Source organism: Drosophila albomicans, chromosome 3 (assembly GCF_009650485.2).
Source record: "Drosophila albomicans strain 15112-1751.03 chromosome 3, ASM965048v2, whole genome shotgun sequence".
In the NCBI taxonomy this organism is placed as follows: domain Eukaryota; kingdom Metazoa; phylum Arthropoda; class Insecta; order Diptera; family Drosophilidae; genus Drosophila; species Drosophila albomicans.
In genome coordinates, this window is record NC_047629.2 from 27,527,686 (window position 1) to 27,546,792 (window position 19,107).

At 42.1% G+C, this 19,107-nt stretch overlaps 2 protein-coding genes across 5 annotated transcripts; one reads left to right on the forward strand and one right to left on the reverse strand.

Moving 5' to 3' along the window:
- Positions 1-36: 36 nt before the first annotated feature.
- On the reverse strand, positions 37-11,974 carry LOC117566519 (mucin-2). 4 transcript variants are annotated; one of them, XM_052003771.1, is made up of 5 exons: positions 11,864-11,974; positions 8,214-8,284; positions 7,912-8,153; positions 5,023-7,856; positions 37-3,105 (listed from the first exon to the last, which is right to left on the reverse strand). In XM_052003771.1, exons 2-5 carry the CDS (start codon positions 8,253-8,255, stop codon positions 257-259), a joined length of 5,967 nt encoding a protein of 1,988 aa, XP_051859731.1. In that variant the 5' UTR covers positions 8,256-8,284; positions 11,864-11,974; the 3' UTR covers positions 37-256. The 4 variants fall into 4 exon arrangements, with proteins under 4 accessions (XP_051859731.1, XP_051859730.1, XP_051859729.1 ...); XM_052003770.1 differs by having other exon boundaries at positions 37-3,387; positions 4,741-7,856; XM_052003769.1 differs by having other exon boundaries at positions 3,670-7,856.
- Positions 11,353-18,337, forward strand: LOC117569017 (cationic amino acid transporter 4). Its single transcript, XM_034250005.2, has 3 exons — positions 11,353-11,849; positions 15,772-16,215; positions 16,279-18,337. The coding sequence occupies exons 2-3, from the start codon at positions 16,074-16,076 to the stop codon at positions 18,138-18,140; spliced, it is 2,004 nt and encodes a 667-aa protein (XP_034105896.1). The 5' UTR covers positions 11,353-11,849; positions 15,772-16,073; the 3' UTR covers positions 18,141-18,337.
- The last annotated feature ends 770 nt before the right edge of the window (positions 18,338-19,107 follow it).

A 19,107-nucleotide genomic window follows, 5' to 3' on the forward strand; every position in this document is an offset into this window, starting at 1 on the left:
GAATTTCTGATCGAGTACATGAATCATTCGTTAAAATTTGAAAATACTTAAAATGAGACTATTACTAAAATCGAGTATATTTGAATGATTACGTTTAATAGTAATAATATATAATAATAATATATATAATTACGTTTAATAGTAATAATATATATATATATATAAATATCATAATAAATCATTTTTTTAACAAGTTAATCTTATTGCGAGAGAGCTACGTTATCGGCTATAACAATTTAATATTGTACAAATCGGTCTAATTCACTTGAATCCCTGTTCGAATGCCGAGGGTAAAGGAAATAACCTCTCTTTCCGGTGGACGCTCATTGAACTCACGCTTCATGATTTTTCTTGATAGAAGATCTTCGCTGGCTTCATTAAATGCTATTGGGTCTATATCTTTATCGCTCAGATCGCGTTTATTTCTAGAGTACTCACTCTCATCATCATCTTCTAGCTCAAAAACATTGTTATCTGTTGAAGCCAATTTGTTAATCTCTGTGAAGAATTGGCTTTTTGCGTCTCTTATGGTCCTATCATAGCCTGGATTACTTAAAGGCGGCAAGTACGTGGCAGGAATAGGAGTTGAACCCTTATATGTGTCAGGACAACGAGGATCTACAGACCCTGGGAAGCAATAAGAAGGTGTAGTATTAGGCCGCGATGTTGTCGTGACCAAGTTTTGGGAGCAGCGAGGATCAGACGATCCAGGATAACAGGGTGTACGAGTCGTTTTAGGCTGCTGTGGGCACCTAGGATCACTTGAACCAGGGTAACAATTCGGTCTAGACGTAGTTATTGATGGACGAACTGTAGTTGGTGGAAGGTAAGTTACTGGCTTGCAATCAGGATCAGTGGATCCAGGGTAACAGCGTGGCTTCGAAGTAGTTCTTGGTACTTGAGGGCATCGAGGATCCGATGATCCCGGATAACAATTGGGCCTAGGTGTTGTTCTCGGTTGTTGTGGGCATCGAGGATCAGATGAACCTGAATAGCAGTTTGGTCTAGAGGTAGTTATTGTTGGACGAATTGTAGTGCGGGGTGGGTAAGTAACTGATTCGCATTGGGGATCAGTAGACCCTGGGTAGCAGCGGGGTTTCGATGTAGTTGTGAGCACTTGGGGGCATCGAGGATCTGAAGATCCTCTATAACAGTTTGGCGAAGAAGTAGTCTTCGGTTTTTGAGGGCACCTAGGGTCAGAAGATCCCTCAAAGCAATTAGGCTTCGCGGGAGTAATTTGGTTCCCGGGAATCTTGGTTGTTCTAATTGGTGGGAGATAAGTGGCCGGCTGACAATTTGGGTCACTTGAACCTTCGTAACACCCTGGTTTTCTAGTTGTAGGAACCTTGGGACATCTTGGATCTGGGGAACCAGGGTAACAATTTAAGCATGCAGGATTTTTGGATCCTGGATAGCATGCTGGCGTAGCAGTTGTCTTAGTTGTTGGGCACCGAGGATCGTTCGATCCTGGATAGCAATTAGGCGATGGTGTCGTGTTAGGTTGCTGTGGGCAACGTGGGTCAGTTGAACCAGGATAGCATCTTGTCTTTGAAGTAGTTATCGAAGGTCGAATTGTAGTAGGGGGTTGAAGAGTAGTAGTTCTGGGTTCCTGGGGGCATCGAGGATCAGACGATCCAGGATAGCATCTTGGTTTCGGTGTAGTTATTGGAGGTCGAATTGTAGTAGGGGGTTGATAAGTTGTAGTTCTCGGTTGCTGGGGGCACCGAGGATCAGACGATCCTGGGTAGCAGTTAGGACCGGGTGTCGTTCTTGGTTGTTGCGGACAGCGAGGATCAGTGGAGCCAAGATAGCAGTTTGGCTTAGATGTTGTCTTCGGCTGTTGAGGGCACCTCGAATCAGCTGAACCAGGATAGCAGTTGGGCTTTGACGTAGTTATCGAAGGACGAACTGTGGTCGGAGGAAGATATGTAGCTGGTAAGCAATCGGGATCGGTAGATCCCGGATAACAGCGGGGCCTTGTAGTAGTTCTTGTTTCCTGAGGACAACGAGGATCAGCAGATCCTGGATAGCATCTTGGATTCGGTGTAGTTATCGGAGGTCGAATTGTAGTAGGGGGTTGATAAGTTGTAGTTCTCGGTTGCTGGGGGCACCGAGGATCAGACGATCCAGGGTAGCAGTTAGGACCGGGTGTCGTTCTTGGATGTTGTGGGCAGCGAGGATCAGTGGATCCAGGATAACAGTTTGGCTTAGATGTTGTCTTCGGTTGTTGAGGGCACCTTGCATCAGTGGAACCTGGATAACAATTTGGCCCTGAGGTTGTTATCGAAGGGCGAACTGTGGTCGGAGGAAGATATGTAGCTGGTTGGCAATCGGGATGTGTAGATCCTGGGTAACAGCTGGGTCTTGTAGTAGTTCTTGGTTCCTGAGGACACCGAGGATCAGCAGATCCTGGATAGCATCTTGGTTTAGATGTAGTTATCGGAGGACGAATTGTAGTCCGCGGTGGATAAGTGGTTTGCTCACAGTCGGGATCGTTAGATCCGGGGTAGCAACGTGGTTTTGATGTAGTTTTGGGTTCTTGGGGGCATCGAGGATCTGAAGATCCTCTGTAGCAGTTTGGTGAAGCCGTTGTCTTCGGTTTTTGCGGACATCTGGGGTCTGTAGATCCAGCCAAACAATTAGGTTTTGAGGGAGTAACTTGGTTACCCGGAATCTTAGTTGTTTTAATTGGCGGGAGGTACGTCGCCGGTTGACAATTTGGATCACGTGAACCTTCGTAGCATCCAGCTTTCCTGGTTGTTGGAACCTTTGGGCATCTTGGATCTGGGGATCCCGGGAAACAATTTAAGCATTCGGGATCTTTTGATCCTGGATAGCATGCAGGCTTAACAGTTGCCTTAGTTGTTGGTTTCGGTGTAGTCCTTGGTTCCTGAGGGCATCTAGGATCCGACGATCCCGGATAACAGTTGGGACGAGGTGTTGTTCTAGGCTGTTGCGGACAACGAGGATCAGTTGATCCAGGATAACAGTTTGGCTTAGATGTCGTCTTGGGCTGTTGCGGACAACGAGGATCAGTTGATCCAGGATAACAGTTTGGCTTAGATGTTGTCTTCGGTTGTTGTGGGCATCTTGTATCTGTTGAACCTGGATAACAATTTGGCCTAGAGGTTGTTATCGAAGGGCGAACTGTGGTTGGTGGAAGATATGTGGCTGGTTGGCAATCGGGATCTGTCGATCCAGGGTAACAGCGGGGCTTCGATGTAGTTCTTGGTTCCTGAGGGCATCGCGGATCCGACGAACCAGGATAGCAGTTCGGCTTAGCTGTCGTCTTAGGTTGCTGCGGACAACGTGGATCTGTGGATCCAGGATAACAGTTTGGCTTAGATGTTGTCTTTGGTTGCTGTGGGCATCTTATATCTGTTGAACCTGGATAACAATTTGGCCTAGAGGTTGTTATCGAAGGGCGAACCGTGGTCGGTGGAGGATTTGTAGCTGGTTGACAATCGGGATCTGTAGATCCAGGGTAGCAACGAGGCTTTGATGTAGTTCTTGGTTCCTGAGGGCATCGCGGATCCGATGAACCAGGATAACAGTTCGGTTTAGCTGTCGTCTTAGGTTGCTGCGGACAACGAGGATCTGTGGATCCAGGATAACAGTTTGGCTTAGATGTTGTCTTGGGTTGTTGTGGGCATCTTGCATCTGTTGAACCTGGATAACAATTTGGCTTAGGTGTAGTTATCGACGGGCGAACTGTGGTTGGTGGAAGATATGTAGCTGGTTGGCAATCGGGATCTGTCGATCCAGGATAACAGCGGGGCTTCGATGTAGTTCTTGGTTCCTGAGGGCATCGCGGATCCAATGAACCAGGATAACAGCTCGGCTTAGCTGTCGTCTTAGGTTGCTGCGGACAACGAGGATCTGTGGATTCAGGATAACAGTTTGGCTTAGCTGTCGTCTTCGGTTGTTGGGGACATCTTGCGTCAGTTGAACCTGGATAACAATTTGGCCTAGATGTGGTTATCGAAGGGCGAACTGTGGTTGGAGGAAGATATGTAGCTGGTTGGCAATCGGGATTTGTAGATCCCGGGTAACAGCTGGGTCTTGTAGTAGTTCTTGGTTCCTGAGGACACCGAGGATCAGCAGATCCTGGATAGCATCTTGGTTTAGATGTAGTTATCGGAGGACGAATTGTAGTCCGCGGTGGATAAGTGGTTTGCTCACAGTCGGGATCGTTAGATCCGGGGTAGCAACGTGGTTTTGATGTAGTTTTGGGTTCTTGGGGGCATCGAGGATCTGAAGATCCTCTGTAGCAGTTTGGTGAAGCCGTTGTCTTCGGTTTTTGCGGACATCTGGGGTCTGTAGATCCAGCCAAACAATTAGGTTTTGAGGGAGTAACTTGGTTACCCGGAATCTTAGTTGTTTTAATTGGCGGGAGGTACGTCGCCGGTTGACAATTTGGATCACGTGACCTTCGTAGCATCCAGCTTTCCTGGTTGTTGGAACCTTTGGGCATCTTGGATCTGGGGATCCCCGGGAAACAATTTAAGCATTCGGGATCTTTTGATCCTGGATAGCATGCAGGCTTAACAGTTGCCTTAGTTGTTGGTTTCGGTGTAGTCCTTGGTTCCTGAGGGCATCTAGGATCCGACGATCCCGGAAAACAGTTGGGACGAGCTGTTGTTCTAGGCTGTTGCGGACAACGAGGATCAGTGGATCCAGGATAACAGTTTGGCTTAGATGTTGTCTTCGGTTGTTGTGGGCATCTTGTATCTGTTGAACCTGGATAACAATTTGGCCTAGGGGTTGTTATCGAAGGGCGAACTGTGGTTGGTGGAAGATATGTGGCTGGTTGGCAATCAGGATCTGTCGATCCAGGGTAGCAGCGGGGCTTCGATGTAGTTCTTGGTTCCTGAGGGCATCGCGGATCCGATGAACCAGGATAACAGTTCGGCTTAGCTGTCGTCTTAGGTTGCTGCGGACAACGTGGATCTGTGGATCCAGGATAACAGTTTGGCTTAGATGTTGTCTTCGGTTGTTGTGGGCATCTTATATCTGTTGAACCTGGATAACAATTTGGCCTAGGGGTTGTTATCGAAGGGCGAACTGTGGTTGGTGGAAGATATGTGGCTGGTTGGCAATCAGGATCTGTCGATCCAGGGTAGCAGCGGGGTTTCGATGTAGTTCTTGGTTCCTGAGGGCATCGCGGATCCGATGAACCAGGATAACAGTTCGGCTTAGCTGTCGTCTTAGGTTGCTGCGGACAACGTGGATCTGTGGATCCAGGATAACAGTTTGGCTTAGATGTCGTCTTGGGTTGTTGTGGACAGCGGGGATCAGTGGATCCAGGATAACAGTTTGGTTTGGATGTTGTTTTCGGTATTTGAGGGCATCTTGCATCAGTTGAACCTGGATAACAATTTGGCCTAGAGGTTGCTATCGAAGGGCGAGCCGTGGTCGGTGGAAGATATGTAGCTGGTTGGCAATCGGGATCTGTAGATCCAGGGTAACAGCTGGGCCTTGTAGTAGTTCTAGGCTTCTGTGGGCATCGCGGATCTGAGGAGCCTGGATAACAATTGGGAGCAGCTGTAGTTTTAGGCTCTTGCGGGCAGCGAAGATCAGTAGAACCAGGATAACACCTTGGTTTTGTCGTAGTTATTTGTGGGCGGTTTGTAGTTCTGGGTTCCTGAGGGCATCGAGAATCACTGGACCCAGGGTAGCACTTTGGTGGAATTGTTGTCTTTGGTTGCTGTGGGCATCTAGAATCAGTCGAGCCTGGATAACAGTTAGGCAATGGCATTGTTTTCGGCTTTTGAGGACATCTGCGGTCAGTAGATCCATCGAAACAATTAGGCTTTGAAGGAGTAATTTGGCTTCCCGGAATCTTAGTTGTTTTGATAGGGGGAAGATAAGTGGCAGGTTGACAATTTGGATCACTGGAACCTTCGTAACATCCAGGCTTCCTGGTTGTTGGAACCTTTGGGCATCTTGGATCTGGTGATCCGGGGTAACAATTTAAGCATGCAGGATCTTTCGATCCTGGATAGCAGTTTGGAGTAGATGTCGTTTTAGATTGTTGTGGACAACGAGAATCTGTCGATCCTGGATAACATTTGGGGGCAGACGTTGTCTTGGGTTGTTGTGGACAACGTGGATTAGGGGATCCTGGATAACAAATGGGAGTAGTAGTCGTCTTAGGTGTAACTGTAGGTCGTGATGTAGTCGAAGGTAGAGTTGTAGCCGGTTGACAATCAGGATCCGTTGATCCAGGGAAGCAGCGAGGTTTTATTGTAGTTCTAGGTTGCTGGGGGCACCTTTGATCAGTCGATCCTGGATAGCAGTTGGGAGCAGACGTTGTCTTAGGTTGTTGTGGACAACGAGGATTAGGCGACCCTGGATAGCATATGGGAGCAGAAGTTGTTTTAGGTTGTTGCGGGCAGCGAGCATCGGTTGAGCCAGGATAGCACTGAGGCTTAGCTGGTGTTACTGGAGGTCGGGCTGTGGTTGGTGGTAAATAAGTAGCAGGCTGGCAATCAGGATCTGTTGATCCAGGGAAGCAGCGGGGCTTCGATGTAGTTCTAGGTTGCTGAGGGCACCTTCGATCAGTTGATCCTGGATAACAGTTGGGAGCAGAAGTCGTCTTAGCTTGTTGTGGACAACGAGGATTAGGCGATCCTGGATAACAAATGGGTGTCGAAGTCGTCTTAGGAGTTACTGTAGGTCGTGATGTAGTCGGTGGCAATGTAGTAGCCGGTTGGCAAACGGGATCTGCTGACCCAGGGAAGCAGCGTGGCTTCGATGTAGTTCTAGGTTGCTGAGGGCACCTTCGATCAGTTGATCCTGGATAACAGTTGGGAGCAGACGTCGTCTTGGGTTGTTGTGGACAACGAGGATTAGGTGATCCTGGATAACAAATGGGAGCGGAAGTAGTTTTAGGTTGTTGCGGACAGCGTACATCGGTTGAGCCAGGATAACACTGCGGCTTAGCTGGTGTTACTGGAGGTCGGGCTGTGGTCGGTGGTAAATAAGTGGCAGGCTGGCAATCAGGATCTGTTGATCCAGGGAAGCAGCGAGGTGTTGATGTAGTTCTGGGTGACTGGGGGCACCTCCGATCTGTTGATCCTGGGTAGCAGTTGGGAGCAACCGTTGTTCTTGGTTCTTGTGGGCAACGAGGATCAGTTGAACCAGGATAGCAGCGCGGGGGTTTATTAGTAGGCAATGTTGGCACAGTTGATGGTATATGGCCACCACACTTGTAGTCTCTATCGCAAGAGCCATTGCATAGTTCGATATCACATTTAAGATAAACTTGAGATCTGTCTGGAAATTTAAATGCTTTCAATGTATTAAAATAAGTTAAAGTTTGACCAGGAATGGACTCAAATCTTTTCCATTCTCCAAATATTTTTTCCTTAATTGAGCATCCGTTTTTATCGGAAAGTTGTAATTTGTTTGTAGTGCGTGCATCAAACTCTGGATCATCGGAGGCGTAGCATTGTAGGATGTTGATGTCCCACGATTGCACCGATTGCTTAACATTTATGGTGAAAGTAATATCTGTGCCAAGTTTCAATGTGTAATTTATAGGTTTAATATTTGGTGGTATTCCTGTTCCAATTTCCATCCAACATTGAACTGGGCCACTTGGAGTTTCAACCGATATCACTTCCAACATATCCACAACGAATGGTCTGAAATAAACCGTTTTTTCCTGTTCATCACTGCGACTACATGTTATTTTGCGAGCTGTGTCCCAACTTTCTTGAATATCTTCATCGTTCTGAATGATCAGAATATTATCAACAGATGCACACAGCGAACAGGACGGCTTGCTACCGCAACCATCGAAGGGCACCTTGAATACATATCTCTGTTCGTTACTTCCACCGCTCACATATCTGAGGAAAATCATAACTTTTATTCTGAGAAATTTACCTTGAAAAGAGAACATACCTGCACTTGGGATCGTTGTAGTATCCCTGACTGTAAATAACTCCATTGAATACCTCGGCAAATTCAACCTCTACTATCATGCCATTCGATGTATCACATTTGACTTCGATTTTATCTATGTTACCATCGATGGAAGAGGCTTTGCGAGATACTCTGGGAAACGAAAGTGCCACCTCGGCTGGGCTGACTTCGTTATTAGCAAAATCATCATCATTTCGTAGATCTACCCCGTTCGCAATGACCTTTAAAAGCAATAAACTATTAGCTCAAATTGATTAGGCATCTCCATGCGAAATCCATACCAAAAGTTGAGTCAAGAGTATAATATGGCCAGCTCGGACCATGTTTAGTGTATTGCGGCTCAATCAAAAACCTGTTGTAAATGAAAATTGAAAATTAAAATGCAGATACAATATTAATAGAAATGGAAATTGTATTTCTATTATTCAACATGTAAAGCGCGAATCTGCTTTGAAGTATTTTCTATAACAAGAAAATAGTTAGAACGCTTGTCCAAACTGTTGACAAATAACATTCGTCACTCGATTTTGGAATTGAATTTCTATTTTGGGACACATTGATCATATATTGACAGTTGTTCATGTGAATTATTTCAGATGGTATTTGATAACCAGTTCTGAAAATGTTTCCAACCGGTTCAAAATTACAATTAGTCAAAATTTGTTGTAAAACAGTTATAATAAAACAAGCAAACATGTTGCAGTTGGGTGTAATCAACAGTCTCATACCCTGTGTCATAGTAGATCGCATAAATTGGTTAGATTACTCACTCTAATAATTTTGATTCTTAATTAGAATAATTGTTTGCCAAAAGTCAAGGCTATATTTATTTCTGAAATTTATTGTTGAAATCCATACTCAATATTATGCAACCGAGGAAGAAGAATGGAATAGCACTTAATCAATTTTCAAAATGTCAAAGTTGTCTTTTCTTTTGTTTTGTTAAGCAAATGAGACTCTCTTTTACACTTCCTATGATAACAGGGTATACGGAGCTAGCCAGTTAGCAATTAGTGTGTTATAGCCGGCAGAAAGAGGGACAGTAAAAAAACACTATGTTTATCCAAACGTCAAATGATCGGACAGCTTATTTATACGGACGCCGAAAGTTGAAGATGATATGCACAGCTTCCACATTTCGAGTGGATGTTGTGAATAGTATTCATTCATAGATGTTTATTCAATTCGATGCGATGCGATGCGATGCGGATCGAGTCGAGTTGTAAAAGCAACGGGGGCGACCTTGAACATTTTGGAATCCCTAAATTATTATTTCTTTTGGCTTATGGCTATTGTTGATATGTTAAATTATTAATGCGCAATTTGTGCATATTGTATGATCATCGGCGTGGGGCGTATGAATGTCGTACACACTTGTACCAGTATTTGTGATGTACTTATTTTGCATTCGAATTTCGAATGTGTAGTATAGTTATATTTAATTCAACATTTAAAATTTTGAAATATTGACTGGTTTCATTGTATCATTTTTCACTTTCGCATGCAGCATTTATTCATTATATTCTTTTTTATTTGTTGTTTGTTGTTTGCATTGTTGTTTTGCGTTGTCTCGTTCGCAGCAGCAAAAGTCACCGGTGCAATTCGGCGTTAATTGAAATTCGTTTTATCTTACTGGGAATATAGAATTGAAGTATGTACGAGAGTATGTGTGGGGGGATAATAAACAGGTAATGTTGGGTGTTCTCATGCCAACTCAGCTTGGATGAGCATTCATAAATTAACGAGACAAATGAAAGTGATATTGCTGAACTTGTTAAATATGCTAATAAATTGACACTGATGTATTTATAAACTAAGACACAGTCCTGGTCAAAATGTCGGTACCGTTAATCTCGTTAATGTCAGCAAGTAGCAAAACTTAAGTATCCGCATCTATCACCCATCTGGAACGGATCGGAACGGAATTGATTAGATCTCTCACTCTCTGCTATCTTAGCACATCTTTAGCATCTTGACTACCTTTGAGTCGTCATACCCGTGGGCAAGAGCGCGAGAAAAAAAAACAGATTTTATTGACTGGTTACAAAATGAGATAAATAATAACTTGGACATTGATGATCTTGCCGTGAACTTTTGCCATTTGGGCACATCACACATAGGCGTCTCTATTCATCTGTGTATTCGTGTTCATATTCGAATACGTATTCGTATTCGTATTCGTCATGGCAAACAGGTGATTACCCAACAGGCTTGACGCCGCCACAGCCACGCATTGTGTACATATTATAAAGTCTGAATACAAACAGATCTGAGATGGATACTATAGTGTATAATCTGCAACTAACATAGCACCCACCTTTCAGTGGACCATCTAGCTGGGTGTGGACTGTGGACACTGCATTGTGTGGAGTGCAAGTGGACAGTAGACATCAATGAAGCAAAGTGTTGTGGTGTGGAATGCATTAGTCCAACTAATTATGCAGAGTCATAATTGTGGGGTAATTATATTTGATATATGCTATAGTTCATTCGATAATAATGTCAAGATGAATTCGAGTATATCCGGCAATTTTGATGGAATTGATTGCTTGATTCGCACAACACGCAAATTAACCATAATATTCATTTTTCACTAATCTCCTCACACACACACACACACACACACGAAACTCTATCCAACTCCAATGTTTAACTTAGTATTTAAATCTCTTGTTCGCGAATCAACCGATAAAACATACAATACGTTGCCCAATAATAACCGACTTTTAATAAATTTATTCGCTTAGGTTTTTTTTTTTGATTTGGTTTTTTGTTTGTCTCTTTTTTGTTGATTCGGTCTGTGGAAAAAGTTATTAACATTTTTGCGAAAAATAGGTGTCAATTTGAAAGGTCCCCGCATATTTAATAATTAAGTCTTTCTTTTGCAATCAAATCAATGGAATTAAATTACACTCAAGTATAAGGTAATGTAAATAGGGTATCTGTGTGTCGACCTCATCCTCAGATTACATTAGTTCAGTAGAGTAGCAGTTGCCGTTGGAGTCTAGGGCAACAAATGTCGAGTAAGTGGGGCAGACTTTTTGTGTGTCTCGCGCCAAAGATTGGCCAATGTTTATTCACCTCGGATTATTGGATTGGATTGCCGCAATAGCCACAATCCGCAACATTTGGCTTGGTAATTTATTGCACGATATTTGACACCCACAAGGGATCTCTTCATTAGTGAGGAAGGCATTCTCATCCTCCCTCAATTACCTGTTCAAACCTTGTCGGCTTAACGAGTTGTCTTGATTGGTGTTGAGCTCTTTGCGGCATTAATGCGGTTTGATCACTTTTAATTCGGCCTTGCTTATGCGGTTACATGCCTAATGCGTTGCCTAATCTATAATTAAATCTACCATTTGACTTAACAAATTATCCATAATTCATTAAATAAACTTTGCCAAATGTACTTAGAGATTAAAGATGTAATTATGCTCGGACTAAGTCGTGATCAGCATTAAAATATAATTCTTCGTTCTTCATTGTTTATTCGCAATTCAGAATTGAAATCGAATTTAATTGATTGATATTTTTGTTTGTTTTGAATATTTGTCATTCGGAGCGTTGAAGGAAATGTTAATAATATGCTAATAGTTCTATTAAAATTAAATAATTCACACATCAGGTTTTTCGTATGCCGCTAAAGCCGAAAGCGCTTAAATCTTCATTTCTTTTTAAGAATATTCGCAACGCATAAGCACTTTCAATTCACTTTCAATTCAAATTCACTTTCGTCGAGAATCCCCAAAAATTTCACTTTTACTTGATTTCCAAAAATAGGTTAAACCTTTCCAGCACACACAAAAGAAACGAGATAACAAAACATATTCAATGCATTATTCTGGACAATGATGAAATCCGTTAGGAGATGGCCTTTTGAATTTCGAATTGAAATGAATGCACTTGATCGAAAAGTAAGTAAACTTACTGGAATTGTCGAGTGGTCGGCGCTTTGAAAATAAGAGTTAGGTTGGATCGCCGGCTGGTTAAGAGTTCGCTGTCGCACTAAGCTTCGAGAAGACGCGTCTTCGTTTTTATACACACACGTAGCATGTTTTAACTAAATTCGTTTGGAACAACACTGCTTTCAAAATCCAAAGGCGCAGTCAGTGCAAAAACAACAACAACAGCATCAGCAGCAGTCGCAGCAGCGACGTCGGCAGCGACGACATCAACTTCGGGCGAAAGAGCAGCAGCTAAAACAGCAGCACGGCCGGCCACAAAAGAGTTATTTACTTTACAATTTTTTTTTATTTTTGTTATTTTTTGAATACTCGCGAGACCTGATCAAGCAGTTATATTAATTTGTGCAGTGTTGAACAATGCGACAACAAACTCTGTGCCAATTGCATTGTAAACAAATGTGGCAAGATTCCAGATACTTTTCAATTGCACCTCGTCCAAGCCCACAATGAATACGCTCCCCAAATGCTCAGCTGACGAGTATTTACACTGCGATGTGCATCACCTGCTCCCAAACCAAAACCAAATGCAATCTGCAGCTCGTCCTTTTAAGGATTGCTTTCTATTACGTGATGTAATATTCAGGTTTCGTCTTAGAAATATCCGAAAATATTCGTTTTCTAAATGTCGCTGGCTGGGTCAACATTCCAGCTCAGCTGTTGTAAAATTTAATATTTCAAATGGCAATAAAAATATATTTATTTCAAATGCTCAACTTTGTTTATTTGTTCAGCATTGTTCCAGGTTTAATTTAATTTATTCTACCGCTATTTGCGTCATACAAAACATGAGATAATTCTTAAATCTTTTTGAATGAAATTATATTTATTCCATTGCTAGTTATGTTTGTGAATTAACATTTTTAGCTAATTTCTTTCTTCTATCAAAAATCTTTACTTTAGAACTATGACCATTGCCATTTTGTTATTCACTTTCAGTATAAATGCTCTTGACAAAAAAAAAACATTTTTAGCTAATTTCTTTCTTATATCAGAAAGCTTTAATACTGATCTCGGGCATTTGACATTTTGACATTCACTTTCAGGATTAATTCTGTTTAGAAAAAAACAGATTTGCTTAAATACGTTTTCGTAAAATGCGAAATACAACTCAATAAATATGTTATTATCAGCTACGTGCTAAATATGTTAGCTAATAAACTTTCAGGTTTTCTGCTCATATTTTATGACCTTTTTTAGAAATCTTTTATTACAATTTAGCTACTTCTATTACCCCGAAACTCCCTTCAAAATGTTGTGGAATAATCCCTAAATTTTATTATTATTTTCTTCCTGTAGACATTCGTTTAATTATATTTAATAATAATAATAAATGAATACTATTTAAAGAGTAAAATAAAGTATTACAATTTGTAACTTTTTCATGTGACCAATGACCTTTTCAAACTTTAATTAATTACAAGTGCATTCATAGGGTGTTGGATGTTCGTCGAGCTGCTGCGTTTATTATGTTATGCATTTTTATATTTATGCGCAAGTCAGTCGCGTGAGCCGAACTCACTCGCTGTCCGCTGCACTGCGTCTTCTTCATCTTGACCCGGTCCCAGGTGCTGCAACAGCAACAGCAACAGCAACGACAACAGCGAGAAGGCGACGCGATGCGGCGACAACTTCAGCTGAAAGATCCGCAACGTCAAATTCAAATGGCTAACACCTCTGTATGTATTTTAGGGCCGAAATGCCAAAATCCGTCATTGTCGTAACTGAAATCGTGGCCAGCTTCGACATCGACTTCAACGCTGAGCTGGTCATGCAACTACGCGAGTACTCGTATTTGTACTCACACTTGTACTACAGTCATTGCGCGCCGATCATCCCGAACAGGTATTAATACCTACATACATATAGTATACTATAGTATAGTCGTAGTCAGAGTTGGATTTTTTGGGTGCCCAGCGTCCGCTTCGTGCTGGTGACAGACGCCAAGCGGTCATGGCGACGACGACGGCGACGACAACGGCGAATTGCTATGTGTGCTATGTCTTTGCTCATACTTAGTTATGTCCGCTGACGCTGGAGGGACGTATAAAAAACAACACACACACACACACAGACAGTCAAGTAGAAAAAAACACACCTATAGCCTAGAGACATGCTTGTACTATTTACATATGTATGAAAATGTGTGTGCAAATATTCAATTATACATATTAACATATACTTAATTATTGTCTATCATTATTTCTTGTGCCCCTTTGGTTAGTTTATAACTAGTCAAAAAAGTTAAAAAATAATAAAAATAACTCGCAAAACTACGCCTAGTGTCAAAGTATTTCTATTTTTCAATACTCACTTTTGAGGCCATGGAGTTTTGCATTCATGTCAACAAGAAAAAAAAACTTACTACTTCAAAACTCTAAGCACATAAAAGGGACATTGATTGACAACCGAGAATACTTCCAATAACGCATTGCGTCATCATCGGATGATTCCTGGGAGAACAAGTCGCAAGTGAGCTCGAACTCAAAGTGAGCGACACAACTGCACAAAAGTCTCTGAAGCCACAATCTTTAATCTGTAAGAACTGTAGCCAATTAACGAAATTATCGGAAAATATTAAAATACAAATAAAAATATTATCTTATTTATCATAAATATGAAATACAAGATTTAACTATATTTCGCACATAAAGAACGTCGCTAATGAGCTTATTGAACTTAAAATCGTATTGAAGGTTAAATAATATATTTATTGGAATTGGAATTGAGAATTGACAATTGATTATACACTTAATTACAAACATTTCATTACATTTTTAACTTCACAATATATATTCATATATTCACATTTAATATACACTTATTGAAATAAAAGCCATTTAACAACTACCTTCATAAATAATAAGTGTATTGTAGCTTTTCGATTTAAGCATGCATTATCTAGAATATAATGAAACCAAGTCTTAAAGAAAATAAGGAAATTTCATACCTGACAAAGACTATTAAAAACTTGATGTCTTTTGACGTTCATTTTGAACATATTCCTATGGCGAAACACACTCCAATATTTGGGGTCTTTTCTTCTCATAGAGATAAATGGACGGACGGACGGACGTACGCATAGATGCACGAAGATTTAACTTGATGGGCTGGGCAACACAACTTATGTGCTGATACTGATCAGCATCTGTACATTTGTATAAAATGTATAATTGCATATGGTCGGAAATGCCGTCTTCTGCTAGTCATGCCATTTTTTGGCCATTCCGAATGGGCGAAGGTTGTGCATATAATTTATTTTTATTTTTGCACCTTCGATATGTCAGCAAAAAGATTTTATATGCCTTGTAAATTCAAAGTTTAATGAACGAATGGTTTTTATTGTTATCTTTTCATTAGTAATAATAATATTTGTAAGAAAAAAGTTTTGCATTATAATGAACAACATTAATTTGGCTGGAAAATAAGGCTTTTGATGGATTGATACGACTGCTAATGTAAACAATGAAATACCCATGAAACAAAAAGTAATCAAAATGGTTTACCTTTATGCTGCAGTCGAAAATACTGGTTTCTTAGTATTTTGTAGATAGAACAAAAAAGTATGCAACACTTTTCTAAAAAGCCGCAGCAGCGAAGTGAAAATATTGTGGCATACTCTGAGGAGTACAATTTAATTATGACAATTATTTGAACGATAATGAGACATTTTATTATTTAAATTGAATTAAATTTTATTGATCATTTAATATTCATTAATATTAAAATGTATAATATTAAATGTATAAATTCATATTAATTTTAAGAAAAGACGTTGTAAATTGTGCAATCCTCACATTATTACGAAAATTAATTTAGGGATGCGTTACGACAAAAGCTTTTCACAGTGATTAAAGTGTTTTTCCACAAACAGTGTTGGCAAAGCTCGAAATTGTGTGGGCGTACATGAAATGACGGTGAGGGGGAACCGAAGGAAAAATCAATACTGTCACAGCTGTTTCGTGTACAACAAGTGTAACGTCGCACACAACCGGAAAATATTGAAAATCGAAACTTAAATCGCGCACAAACTGCACAAAATATACAACAAATTGCCAATTAAAGCAGGATTAATTCAGATAAATAAAAACAAAGGCGTTAAACGACTTGAACTTGGGAGCACCTTAAATGATTATGTGGCATATGGTTGAGCAATAAAAGGAAATATTGAGTAATATGCCCAGCTCAAGACGTGCGATACTGGGACACATTATGTCTGGCCTATGCAGCAAAATGAATCGCACCAAGCCGGTGCCCGCGGATGTGATGGAGACGCCACTCAAGCGCTGTCTAACCACTTTTGACATTGCGCTGCTGGGTAAGACAAGGACCTTGACGTGAGAGAACTAAAATATCAATTCAACTGCGCGATTGCTTTCAGGTATTGGCCATATGGTAGGCGCGGGCATCTATGTGCTGACTGGCACTGTGGCCAAGGAAATGGCTGGTCCTGGCATCATCTTATCCTTTGTGCTAGCCGGATTTGTGTCTATGCTAGCGGCGCTGTGCTACGCGGAGTTTGGCACTCGGGTACCCAAGGCTGGTTCTGCTTATGTCTACACCTACATATCGATTGGTGAGTTTTGGGCCTTTGTCATTGGCTGGAACATACTGCTCGAACATATGCTGGGTGCTGCATCGGTGGCACGAGCCTGGAGTGGTTATGTGGACTCCATGCTGGGCGGCTGGATTGCCAATACGACGCTCTCGCTGATGGGCGGCATTCATGAACCCGGTCTAGCGCAATATCCCGATGTGTTGGCCTTCCTGGTGTGCATCATTTATGCTGCGGCCCTGGGCAGCGGTGTAAAGGCGACCGCGGTCTTCAATAGCATACTCACGCTGGTCAACATTGGCGTCATGATTGTAGTCATTAGCGTGGGTTTCTGGTATGCGGATGCCAACAATTGGTCCGAAGCGGAAGGAGGTTTCTTGCCCTACGGTTTTGGTGGCGTCATTGCGGGAGCTGCCACCTGTTTCTATGCCTTTGTGGGCTTCGATTCGATTGCCACGTCCGGTGAGGAGGCTAAAAATCCCTCGGTTTCCATACCCATTGCCACGGTGCTGTCCTTGTGCGTGGTTACACTGGGCTACATCCTTGTGAGCGCTGCCTTGACATTGATGATACCCATTAGTGAGATTAATCCGGCTGCTTCGTTGCCCGAGGCCTTTGGCCAATTGCAACTGCCATGGGCCAAGTACATCATCTCTATAGGCGCACTCTGCGGCATGACAACGACTCTACTGGGCTCCCTCTATGCGCTGCCCCGCTGCATGTATGCCATGGCATCGGATGGACTGCTCTTCAGCTGCTTTGGACGCATCAATACGAGCACTCAAGTGCCGCTGTTGAACCTCATCATCTCGGGATTGCTGAGTGCTGCGTTGGCTTTGGTCTTTGATTTGGCCAAGCTGGTGGAGTTCATGTCCATTGGTACTCTGCTGGCCTACACTATTGTGTCGGCCAGCGTCATCATACTGCGCTATCGTCCGATTACACACCTGGGCAGTCCGAACCCGGTTTATGCGCCCGACACACCCGAGGATGAGAACGACGAGGATGCAGAGTCGCAGTCCAGCATTGACACCGCATCGCCCACAAGTGATCTCATCGAGGGAGCGCTGGCTGGTCGCCTGAAGCCACAGTTCCGCTGGCTGGAACCACTCTTGGGACGCTTTGCACCCGGCTCTGTGGTCTCTGTGTGCGTGCTGCTCTTCATTGTGCTCAGCTTTGCCATCTGTTTGGAGCTGAAGGTATCCTGGACGGAGTTGTACACTGGCACCTGGTGGGCCCTAATCGTCTATGGTTTCATCATCTTTGCGGCCAGCACTTGTGTTGCCATCATGGCCGTGCATAATCAGAATACGCGCGGCCTCAACTTCAAGGTGCCACTAGTTCCATTTGTTCCGGCCTTGGGCATCTTTTGCAACATTATGCTGATGGTGCATCTGGATGCCTTGACCTGGGTACGCTTCTTTGTTTGGGTATCGATTGGTATGGTCGTCTACTTCCTCTATGGCATACGACACAGCAAAGAGGGCGAAGTGTGTTCCTCCTATTCCATACTGATGACCTCCTCCGAGGCAGGTAAGCTCAATTGGGGATCATTTAAGGGATCGCGCAGTTCGACAGCAGCCAAACACACTGTTCTGGAACGTTTCATGGGTCGTAGCAAGCTGGAGGATAAGAAACCTATTGTCGAGGAGGAGTACGACGAGGAGAATGCAGAGAGCCCACATTAGATGTGTTGCATCTGGGAGAAAAGCACAATGGTCTGTGAAGCAACAAGATTCTTGATTTATTCCTTTGTTATCCTTTATGATAAATCGAAAACATGTTGAAAACAAACCAAAAACAATTATGCAAGCTAGTGTCGAGTGGTCTCGACTGTGAGATACCCGCTACCCATTTTCAGAGTGCGCCCTTTGAAGCTGTTTTTTTTTTTTTTTCTCCGATCGTAATGAATCTCTCAGGAACCATTTAGATTACTGTAGGTATTCTGCATTCCAAAATGATATCGCTTTGAAATAATATGAAGTATTATTGCCAATATTTAGTGTCTCTTGCTCTGATGGATTCTGAGATTTTGTTTTCTATGTATACCGTTTCCTTTCACGCTTTTGGGTAGCGGGCATAACAAATTGCTCGTTAGAAGAGAAGATACATATGTTACATATTATGATGTCAGAGTATACACAAATAACAGTAATTTATCGATGTATGTCTGTATGTCTATTCTGCCCATATACTACGTACAATGTCTATATACACTAGTGGATATCCCTGCCTCTAACGATTGTTAATAAAGTACCTCTCATTCCTATTAAAGTCAACTAAACTGTAAACTGTCAAAGTGTCTACCTAAAGAAAATTCATATACTTTCACCATCTCTTTTTATTAATGTATGTATGTATCTGTACATCAAATATTACATTAAATATTGCAAATTATTAAAGATGAATTGTTTGATATATATAGATATATTATATGTATACAATTAAATATTTATTGCAACAATACTACAAGTGCATGGTTTTATTTCTGGAACATTTGCTTGCCCTTAGCAGGTCAATACTTCCCCGATGTGTCATCGTTACTTTTCGAATAAGATCGCAGCATGACTAAAGAGAAGTCACATAAAAGAAACAAAAACACTCTTATCAAGTTAAATAAGATTAAAACGAAGATAAAGCAGCGAAGAGCAAGTC

What these genes read in the sequence shown, in the direction of transcription:
- LOC117566519 (XM_052003768.1), bottom strand. Translation starts at nt 8,255, where the DNA reads ATGGTCCGAGCTGGCCATATTATACTCTTGACTCAACTTTTG. An exon ending in TACTCTTGACTCAACTTTTG is followed by an intron (nt 8,154 to 8,213) that starts GTATGGATTTCG and finishes TTGCTTTTAAAG; the next exon opens with GTCATTGCGAACGGGGTAGA. An exon ending in TACAACGATCCCAAGTGCAG is followed by an intron (nt 7,857 to 7,911) that starts GTATGTTCTCTT and finishes GATTTTCCTCAG; the next exon opens with ATATGTGAGCGGTGGAAGTA.
- LOC117569017 (XM_034250005.2), top strand. Translation starts at nt 16,074, where the DNA reads ATGCCCAGCTCAAGACGTGCGATACTGGGACACATTATGTCTGGCCTA. An exon ending in TTTTGACATTGCGCTGCTGG is followed by an intron (nt 16,216 to 16,278) that starts GTAAGACAAGGA and finishes GATTGCTTTCAG; the next exon opens with GTATTGGCCATATGGTAGGC.